The sequence below is a fragment of the Anoplopoma fimbria genome, chromosome 16, assembly GCF_027596085.1.
Source record: "Anoplopoma fimbria isolate UVic2021 breed Golden Eagle Sablefish chromosome 16, Afim_UVic_2022, whole genome shotgun sequence".
NCBI lineage: Eukaryota > Metazoa > Chordata > Actinopteri > Perciformes > Anoplopomatidae > Anoplopoma > Anoplopoma fimbria.
The window spans coordinates 1313137-1324561 of NC_072464.1; the positions used below are offsets into that span (position 1 = coordinate 1313137).

Genomic DNA, 11425 nt, shown 5'->3' on the forward strand with positions numbered 1-11425 from the left:
CCACTGCTGAAAATGCCATATATTTATTGATGCATGTTCTCATATATCCAACGATGATATATCTAAATTTACGAATTAAATTGACTGAACAAATAAAAATATTAATTATTATTTATTTTTTTTACATCCCAACAGTTGGACATTTCCTTTATTTTTTTATTTGAATCTTTATGAAGCCCCCCTGTTGCTGGATCATTTCGTTACACACACACACACACACACACACACACACACACACACACACACACACACACACACACACACACACACACAGGACTGGGACGCAGGATTTGCGTCTTAAAGGGGATTTAGGGACATCAGACCGACATCAGAGAGATATGAGATATGAGATGAGATATGAGATATGAGATGAGATATGGGACCTTTATTTCAGGAAATCAGATTAAAAATCTTAAAGGCAGCAACAAATAACATATGTACACTCACAATAATACACTCACAACATTCAGAAATTAAAAGGTCCATTAAAACAACAAGGCACCATGAGAGATGAGATATGAGATATGAGGTTGAGATTATTTATTGAGATTGTCAGCTGAGATATGAGATAGATATGAGATTAGTGAGATATGAGAGATATGATGAGATATGAGATATGAGATATGAGATATGAGTGAGATATGAGATATGAGATATGAGATATGAGATGAGATGAGATATGAGATATGAGATATGAGATATGAGATACCCAGGGGACCAGGCTCCTCTCCCGGCCTTTTGTGTTTGTGTGCCGCGGCCTGATGAACGACTTAGATACCGTTAAGCCATTATGGGCTCACTTATTCCCATGAAAAGCCCTTGTAAATAGAGGGAACATTATTTTTTTCTTCTTCTTCCCACTGCTGATATCTATTGATCTGCAGCCCATATGTGTTACCACAAAAGGATTACAAGTGAATACTCAAAAGGGAAATATTAATTACAGCATTCATCCCACTATGAAGTGTTTGTTGCTGATAAATGCTGGTGATACTTCTCCTGCACACGTTTAAAGAAGAAGAGATTCACTTTAAAATGACAAGAAATAAGAATTTAAGTGTTGAGGCCTAATTCAATTTGACTGATTTTTAACTGGTCGTTATTGAATTATGGTGTGATGTTTTGAAATATTAATGATTGACAAAGACCATATGTTTCAAATCAATAAGCCACTTTTAAATCCTGACTTGACACCGTTGAATCCTTCCACGTTTTATTTTTAAATGTGACTAACAACACATGAGAGGAGGAGGAACAGGGATTATGCAGATTAGCCTTTAAACAAGTTTGTCAACTCACCAAACACGCACTAAAAGAAAAGGAAAAAAAGTCATGGGGCAATCCCACAAAATGTGTATCTCCTAATGGCGTTAATTAAAATTTCGCCGAATTAATTAAACACAACAGCCACACAGGAGAGAGAGAGAGAGAGAGAGACTTTTAATGACCCCGTAATTCAATTAACCGCCTCCATCAGCTCCATCATTGATTTGTGGAAGAAGAAGAAGAAGAAGAAGAAGAAATAAAAGCTGCTGAAAGTTGAATTCTGCAAAGTCGAGCCGGCCTGTAATTGCTCAAGACACAGAGTGTGTGTGTGTGTGTGTGTGTGTGTGTGTGTGTGTGTGTGTGTGTGTGTGTGTGTGTGTGTGTGTGGGCTGGGCTGAGGTGGTCGTGTATAAATAGTGTGCTCTCAAATACACAGTCACAACAGCAGGAGTGATCTCACCTCCTCTCCTCCTCCTCCTCCTCTCCTCCCTCCTTCCATCGCTGCTCCCTCCCCAAAAAAACACCCCAAAAAACCGGGTACCCGAGAGCAGAGCAGCAGGCTGCCGGTTGACCGCTCGGCCACGGCTCCAGGTGTGCAGCCCGACCGTCCTCACCGTGGATCCTCCTGAGCAGGACCCACAGAGCCGACCATGGAAGAGCTCACGGCATTCGTGTCGAAGTCGTTCGACCAGAAGAGCAAGGAGAGCAGCAAGGAGAGCATCACGTACCGGGAGGTTCTGGAGAGTGGGCTGAGCAGGGCCAGGGAGCTGGGCAGCCCGGAGAGCAACCTGCAGGACGTACCGGAGGGCTGCCCGGTGCTGCTGTTCAAGGACCACGGCGAGCTGGACAAGGACAAGCTGAAGGACTTTAATGTTTCCAGGTCGACCGAGGGTAAGCCTTTTTATTCTTTAAATGTAAGAGAGAAAGAATGGATTGTATTGTGTCGGGGAGATGTGTGAAGTTCAGCTGGGTGTGCTTGTTGTACCGGGAGCGACGGTTCTGTTGTTGTTTTTTACCGTTTTTTTTCCACACAAATAGAATAAAAAGAGTGGACACATTATATTACATTACATTACATTACATTACATTATATTACATTACATTACAGTCATTTAGCAGACGCTTTTATCCAATAAGTGTATTCAACATAGGTATTCAAGAGAACTACTAGTCACCAGAAGTCATAAGTGCATCTCCTTTCTTAAACAAGCATCTTAAAGCATAAACCAGAGCAAAAGTATAGTGCAGAGGCAGATTACTACGAAAACAATAATTGCAACAGACTAATACGAATATAATAAGTGCTACAAACTACTACGAATAGGATAAGTGCAGTAAACGAATACAAACAATAAATGCAACAACTAATAGGAATACAGTAAGTGCTACGAGGAAGGCTCGACCGTGCTGTTTATTTCTCGGTACATGTATAAAGTTATTGTGTTTTGTTGTAAAGGTTATTTTCTTACACAGCAGGAGGCCCTTCTTCTGGTCCTCGTTTTAACTGTCTGGTGATGGTTTTCAAACGAAGAACCAAAAAAAAAATCCCATTTTAGCATTTTATAATTTCTAATATAGAAGTTTATTAAATCATAGTAATGAGTGTATTCTTATTTTTATGGCAATTTAACATTTATGTGGCAACACGACAATATTTGTCAGCTATAATAATAATAATAATAATAATAATAATAATAATCCTACAGGATGCATTATGAAGTCTATGGTAATAATTTATCTGTAACAGTCTGGGACATTTTATATTATATTTGGCATCATTTAAAAGTTTAACTGAAATTCTATTTGGATGCAGTGTCACTTTAAAAACTCTACCATGCATGTTGTCACACTGCTTTAGATTAAAGAATCACACTCTCAACTGCTTAATTCCTATAAATTGTAAATAAAATCTGCCACTGAACAGGCTCCTAAAAATCTCCCTTTAAAATAGCTTTATTAGTCATTCATGAACAGGTTTACAAAAGGTACAGTCACACAGCAGGACAGGCCTCTTCTAGTGTAGTGAGTCCTTTAAACTCGTTTCTATATTTATCTTACAGGCAGAAAGAAAAGAGGCAGCATTACTGGCTATTTCTCTAAATTAATATTAATGAAATATTAATGCAAGCTAATAAAGGAAGGGTGGTTCTGTTTGTATGGGATTGGGATTTGATAACTTGGCATAATATATATATATATATATATATATATATATATATATATATATATATATATATATATATATATATATATATATATATATATATATATATATATACTATACTATACTATATTTTTCCAGTTGTGGAAAAATGTTTTTCCACAACTGAAAGTCTATATATTATATATATATATATATATTATGCCAAGTATATATATATATATATATATATATATATATATATATATATATAAAATATATATAAGCATAATATATATATATAACTTGGCATATATATATATATAAAGACTTTCAGTTGTGTAAAAACATATTTTTACGTCAGCTACCTACAAACACCAACATGATACACAGAGTCCAGTAATTACAGCAGCTGTCAAATGTTACTAATAATAACAACACACTGATAACACTATATATACTATATATAGATTCAAAAGTAGAATATACTGGCAGCGTGTGACATGATGTGAAATACAGACGTTTTAGGGTTTTCAGTGATAAATAAAGGAAATGTTAAGGCTGACCTTTCTCCTTATAATTATTTCTAGCCTGAAATAACCCCATTCTGTCTGACTGAGGCGGTGTTTGAGCCTAACCTTGTCCGATTATCTGGATTATATTCATTCTCTGCTCTTTGAGTCTCTCATTAGGCTTAACATGGCATGTATTGACTGGTTTTCCTCTCTCTTTGAGGAGTAGAGTCTGTGGACATGTGCAGGCCTTACAGGCCCCTGGCAGGGCCCTGTGCTGGGGCCAGTGGTGTGTTAATAAAGGAGAGAGGTGGTGTGTTAATAAGGGAGAGAGGTGGTGTGTTAATAAGGGAGAGAGGTGGTGTGCATGGTGTAAAGTCCAGGATTTAAACGCAAATGTGTCCAGCAGGGATCTACGAGTGTAAGGAGAAAAAGGAGGAGGTGAAGTCAGAGGACGAGGACGCGCAGGGTAAGCTGAAGCAGCGGAGGAGTCGCACTAACTTCACGCTGGAGCAGCTCAACGAGCTGGAGAGGCTGTTCGACGAGACGCACTACCCGGACGCCTTCATGAGAGAGGAGCTGAGCCAGAGACTGGGCCTGTCCGAGGCCCGGGTGCAGGTGAGGATCTACCTCTACCTCTACCTCTACCTCTACCTCTACCTCTTCCTCTCCCTCTCTCTCTTTCTCTTTCTTGTGAGCCAGAAACCAGGTGTTGGTCCCGGTAGTGTGTCAGTGGGACCATAGTCTCGGTGTGTTGAAGTGATATTATGGGCTCTGTCAGACGGTGTGTGTCGTCAGACTGCAGGTGTGGATGGATTGTGTGGCAGTTATTGTTTTATGATCAAATAATAATAATAATGTGCCTCGTGAAAAAAGATTCTTGATTTAAAATGATTTTCTTTGCTAAAACAATTAACATTTTTAATGAACTGTTAGAAAATATCTCATTCTTCCCTTTTTATTATTATTATTATTTTTTTAAATAATCCATTGACCTGGTACTCATTATGTTTTCGAGCTTGTAAAAATAACGAAAAACATGTTTAATTCCCAAGCCCCAAAAATATTTTTTCTCTTCTGTTTTGTGACATAAACACATCATAGTATGTGTCCTGTAACATGAAAAACAAAGAATAAATTAAAAAAAATGCCAATAGCTCATTAGTCTACAGACAGGAATTACAAAACCTGAGAGATAAATGATATAAAATATATTCTTATAATATTCTTATAATATTGCTCCTGGTGTTTGGTGTCTGGTGCCTGCTTCTGCTCTTTTCTTCTGTCGTGGTGTCGCATAATAATCCTCTATATGGGAGTTATACAACCGTGGCAGTTGTATAAAATTTAGCAAACATTTTATACCCACGATTTCTGTGTATTTTACAGGATTTGTGGGCTCTAGGATCGAACCTTCAGACTTCTTCTGTGATGTTATTAACAAGTAGTTAAAATAATTGGAAACATAATCCTCTATGCTTTTATGAAGGGTGAGTTTAGTGACATCAAACACGTGCTGTGAATCACCAGCAGCAGCCAAGCATCCATAGGGGAGCCAGCACACATATATACACACACACACACACACACACACACACACACACACACACACACACACACACACACACACACACACACACACACACACAGTGATTAAAATGAATGAAGAGTCTGAACGGCCGCTTCAGGGGACTCGATCTTATGTCAGCTCGTATCCCTCCTCATTTTCTTTGTAATATCTGCCATTGGCTTGATGTAGTGTCCCCATAAAAACAGATTATAAATAACTCAATTCTGACCCCGATGCTGCTGTTCAGCTATCTAATCGGATGAATAAAGCCATGGTAGAGCTCCATAAGACCGCAGACCATAGGAGCACAGTGCTGCAGTTATCACTAATAAAGTGAAAAGCATGCAAGATCATTGAGGGTGTAAATTTGGGTGATAAAGACTCAACACACTGGCTGTATATGTGTGTGTGTGTGTGTGTTTTCTGTCATCAAAGCGACTGGCAGAACCTCTTGAAACATAAAGCCTGTTGTATTGTATTCTTTGTTAAGTCTCATGTTGTCTCCATGCAGCAGCAGCTCCGAGCAGCTGTCAATGAATCTAATTGAAAGTTATGAGAGCTCGGTGAGGAGCAGGCAGTAATTGGGTTAGGACTAATATCTCTGGGTTTCTGCCGCAAAGCTAAATTAAATGTCATTATTCACTGTCTCTAATAAAAAATCAAAAAGGAAATGAGATTAGGGGTATTTGTGAAGCGCATCATTGAGTGGCCCTTAATGAAGAAATAACTGTCTGAACCAGTGTAGTTCACTTTGCTTAACATACTGGCTCGTAATTGGAATTGATCCCGGGCCCGTCTAATACCTGATGTATGTGAGGACTACTGTCTATGCAGAATCACCTGCAGCTCATAAACACCTTTTATACCATCGTTTAACACACCTGATAACACACCGCCTACATGCATGGCTATTTGCATGGCTATTTCATTATATTATTATTATTATTATTATTTATTATTATTATTATTATTATTATTATTATTATTATTATTATCACGTTCATTACTGTTATTATTAATTTATTATCATTATCATAATCATCATCACGTTTTTTATTATTATTATTATTATTATTTTTGTAATAATAATAATAAACATATTTAATAAAAAAAGAATAATATCATATTGTTGTATTCCTAATATTCAACTTATAAAGTCAGTTTAAAAAATAATAAATAGTTTTTTATTTTTAGGTCACCCTCCCTGCAGTTTGTCACAGTTATTACAGTTATTACAGTTATTACAGTTATTACAGTTATTAGTTATTACAGTTATTACAGTTATTACAGTTATTATTACAGTTATTAGTTATTACAGTTATTACAGTTATTACAGTTATTACAGTTATTACAGTTATTAGTTATTACAGTTATTAGTTATTACAGTTATTACAGTTATTACAGTTATTACAGTTATTACAGTTATTACAGTCCCATTGACAGAATATAGAACGCAGATCCACGCAGCTCAAAATGGCTTCACTGCACCATCATCATCATCATCATCATCATCATCATCAGTCTTTGTGTAATGTTATTCACGGAGGCACATGAGGTTGATGCTGATTAACAAGGTGAAGGTGGTTAACGAAGGTTTTTTGTGTCTTTTTGTTGTTGAGGATGTCTTCACGGTACATTATCATAGTGTACTTATCATATTGCTACACGGTCTGTGGGAGGATGCAGAGAATAAAGTGGTACTTTAACACCATCATGGTCCTCTGTGTACAACGGAGATAAATATCAGCTTTACCGACCATGTGGATTTGTTTTATTCGATCTCTATACAAGTTATTTATATCCTAAAAACATTTCTTTATTTTTTTCATTGCAGCAGCTTCAAATATATTTTTGTACAAGACTCCATGAGCTCATATGTTACCCTACTGCTGTTATTTCTTTTTATTTGTTATTATTAAATTAATATCTTATACAACAATAAAAATTACATGATTGAAAGTTTTATTTAAAAAGTTTTTGTGTTTTTCTTATAGATAATGTGCTTTTTCATTTACAGGTCTGGTTTCAGAACAGAAGAGCAAAATGTCGAAAACAAGAAAACCAGATGCACAAAGGTAAATGTTTTATGCCTTTTGAATTTTCTTATTTATATTGTCCTTTTTTTTGTTGTTCTGCGTTATTTTAGTTTTGCAATTTTCTGCCACATTTTTAAACTGCATGTGGCAAAAAAACCAACAACTATGACTTTCTAATCTCACATAACAACAACTGTCTGGCTGTCTGACAGACATCTTTCCCTTCTCTCCAGGCGTTATCCTGGGCGGCGGCAGTCACCTCGACGCCTGCAGAGTAGCACCCTACGTCAACATGGGTGCCCTCCGGATGCCCTTCCAACAGGTAGGCCGAGTTCTTTTTTTAATTTATCAGAGCTGACAAAGCTTGGCAAATAAAAAACAAAATCAAATCAGGGGACTTAAATGTAGAGAAGTGAAACATGCAGGCTGAGTATTTGTTATTTGAAAAATAACAAAAGATGATTACTCAGCATCTTGTAACGCAGGTGTGAAGACTGTGGAATCTATAAAAAAAAAAAACAGGTCAAAGCCAGTTGTAGCTGTGTATCTGTGGTGGAATCCGTGTCAAAGTAGGCCTTCTAAATTTGTACCTTCACAAGAACCTATGTGCAGCTATTAGATGTGAGTGATGAGAGACTGTGTGTGTGTGTGTGTGTGTGTGTTTTTGTGTGTGTGTTGGAGGGGGAGGGAGCAGCTCAGACCTCAGTGCACCTTTCACCTCCCGGCAGTGTGGAGAGAGGGAGAGAAGGGAGTCGGACAGACACATTTGATCTGCAGCTATCTGCCCCCACACATCCCCCGGCGGCCGCGTTGTCTTGCTTGACCCCTTGTGAAAAACGCGGCCCTAATTAAGGCGATGGTGCGGCGGGATCGGGCACATGAAAAGGATGATGAAAGCAGGGGGGGCACGGGGTAGAGGCTCTGATGGATATTTGGTGTCGACGCCGTAAGCCGCATTGGGTGGAGGCCTTCGAGGCCTTTGTGCCGAGAGAGAAGAACCCAGTTTGAGGATGAGATAGGTGGTGGGACACACACACACTGCACTGGTCTTACCATGCAGTGTGTGTGTGTGTGTGTGTGTGTGTGTGTGTGTGTGTGTGTGTGTGTGTGTGTGTGTGTGTGTGTGTGTGTGTGTGTGAAACAAGGGAATGGCTGGTGGTTTGGTTGGGTGAGGTGGATGACTTGTAACTGTGAGGTCAAGGGGTCAAATTTAGCCCTTAATAAACTGCTACGAGTGTGTGACGAACCTCTGGGTATAAACAGGACACAGACACACACACACTCCGTGGCGCTCAAGCATGTCAAATTTCTGTTTTTTGTCAGTGACGGATCAATGTCCCGCTCATATGTTTTAATCAGACGTATTCCCACCGTACACTCGGAAATTATCCATCACAGTTGCAGTTTGTTACCCTTTATTGTCGGTAAGCGAAATGTGTGGAAACCTCTCGTTGTTTGCAGTTGAGGTTTTTTGTTTGGATGCAGGATCGCAGCGCCTCCCGAGCGCCGATCCATTCGTGGCTCAAATGCATTTTTCCCTTACGTTCAAAGATTTCAACTTCAATCACTTTAGGCCAATGTGAAAGGGAGCAGAGTGATGAAAGAAAATAATGTTTAGTCGAGTTGAAACTTTGACTTTATATCGTTCTATTTTGGTTGGAGAGGAAAAGCATGAAATAGTTGAGTTTTCCCACTTCTTCCTGTGGTGTTTGAAACACATGAGAAATGGCAACAGGCTCAGCTCTCTCCCTCTGAAGTGAGTGGATGCTTAATTTTCACCTACTTCTTATAAAATAATTGCCAAGAATGTGAAAACTGATATCCTATGCTGCTTATGGTTTCTACTTTTTCTTTTTTACTCTCTCCCCCCTCTTGACTCAGGAATATGTCTGGATAAATATTTATAACTCCAAATATGTGAATATCTTTTTAGTGCAAAATTGTTTATTTATGCAATTGAATACATAATCAGGATAACAAGACTGCATATTTCCGAGGGTATACTGGAGTCCTCAGTCTGAATTAAACAAATCTGCTCTGGGTCCTAGAAAGACTTTGATTCTGGACGATTAAATTGGATGTGGTGTCTGAGAGCAATGTATGATTCATTAAGTTTCAGAATAGCTGACGTGAAAAAAAAAAGAGGGCCAAAGCGCCAAAGAGTGCAGCCCTTAACTACTTTCTTAGAAAACACACTGTAAGCAACAGCTTTGAGGGGGGGAAATGTGAGGGGGAATTTAATAGTGTCAGACTGTGAAACCTAAATCCTCAACACACACACACACACACACACACACACACACACACACACACACACACACACACACACACACACACACACACACACACACACACACACACTCATGGCCCGAGGCGCCCATGCTGACTAACTTTGTGTTTTTATAATTCCAAGGTCCAAGCCCAGCTCCAGTTGGACGGGGTCGCCCACACCCACCCCCACCTGCATCCTCACCTGGCGGCTCACGCCCCCTACCTGATGTTCCCTCCCCCTCCGTTCGGACTACCCATCGCATCGCTCGCCGACTCGGCCTCGGCGGCGGCGGCGGTGCGGCGGCGGCCAAGAGCAACAGCAAGAACTCGAGCATCGCCGACCTGCGACTCAAGGCAAGGAAACACGCCGAGGCTCTGGGACTCTGACCCCCATCTGGCTCCTCCCTCCCCCATCCCTCCGCCCGCCTGATGCCCATAATCGCCTCTCACAGGAGACTGAGCCCGTGAAAGGGCCGTGACACTCACAGCTAAGACTAAACTAAACAAAAACACTGAGTGAGAGTGAAAGAGAGGAACACAAATACAGAGAGGGGGGAGAGGGAGTGTGTATGAGAGAGAAAGGGAGGAGGAAAATTTTAAAAAGAAAGAAAGAAGGAGGGAGCGAGAAAATTGTCACAAAACCAGCTGCCAAAACAAACCACTTGTAGAGAACGGTAATTAAATACCAGTGAAATCACCTTTTACTTTTCGCCCCAACAGGCAGGACTTCTGCGGGGCCAGTGGCTCAGTCCACTCCAGGCACAGATCACGGCCCAAGGACCGTACAAACACATGTGGATGTCTGTCTGAGGGGCCGGGGACGGGGCCCGTCAGACCAGAGGACGTTAGAAACAAAGCAAACTGGCAGGGCAGCGGCAGGGCCAAAAAAACCGGCAGAGCCTCGCTGACGCGGACAATGCAGAGGGTTGTGAGCATGGGGGGATCAAAACCCCAAAACACCACCTCGCCGAGGCATTGGAGCGGCTCGCACCCTTTATTAGAAAAATGAAGAAAACATTTAACAAAGAAAGGGCCGTATCTGTCTCCTACCACTGTGTTCCCTGCTGCTGCCAAGTGCATGAGCTCTGATGGAGGAGCGTTCTGGGACTGACACCCGACATACACGCTCGACGGCTGTTTTTTAACACTGCCATCCGACATGCCCACAACCCCCCCACCCCGACACCTACACAGTGAAAGGTCTCCATCCGTGATACTCTTCTTCTCATGGACAAAAGCAACAACTCATTTTTGTTCCTTTTGGAGAATTTTATGCCGTGGCGCTGGGCATGTATCGGCCGGACTTGGTTTTCTCCTCACAGCGTGCTCTCTCTCTCTCTCTCTCTTAATTTCTTTCTGTTTGTTGCATCCTGGGTAAAGAAGTCAAGATGGCCTTTGCACTTCAGGTCTTGTACGTGGGTGTTTACAGACGGCACTACAAGAAGATACTACTTTACTAATTAAAGGGGGGAGGGGGATTTGATATTGTCATGTGATCAGCAAAAAGGACACGGTCTTGGATAAAGGGTATACATGCGTTCTTTTTTTTTTCTTTGTTTTGTAATTTGAAAAATATGAAGAAAGCATCAGTCAAACTGAAATGCAATGGTGTGCAGTTTAAGTGCAATAC

General features: G+C 40.3%; 1 protein-coding gene across 1 annotated transcript; it reads left to right on the top strand.

Moving 5' to 3' along the window:
• Window positions 1-1916: 1916 nt before the first annotated feature.
• shox (short stature homeobox) lies at window positions 1917-10605 on the top strand. The gene is given in 7 exon segments (XM_054615904.1): window positions 1917-2157; window positions 4328-4536; window positions 7506-7563; window positions 7758-7846; window positions 9938-10091; window positions 10094-10149; window positions 10516-10605. Coding segments are annotated over 7 exon segments (897 nt in total).
• The last annotated feature ends 820 nt before the right edge of the window (window positions 10606-11425 follow it).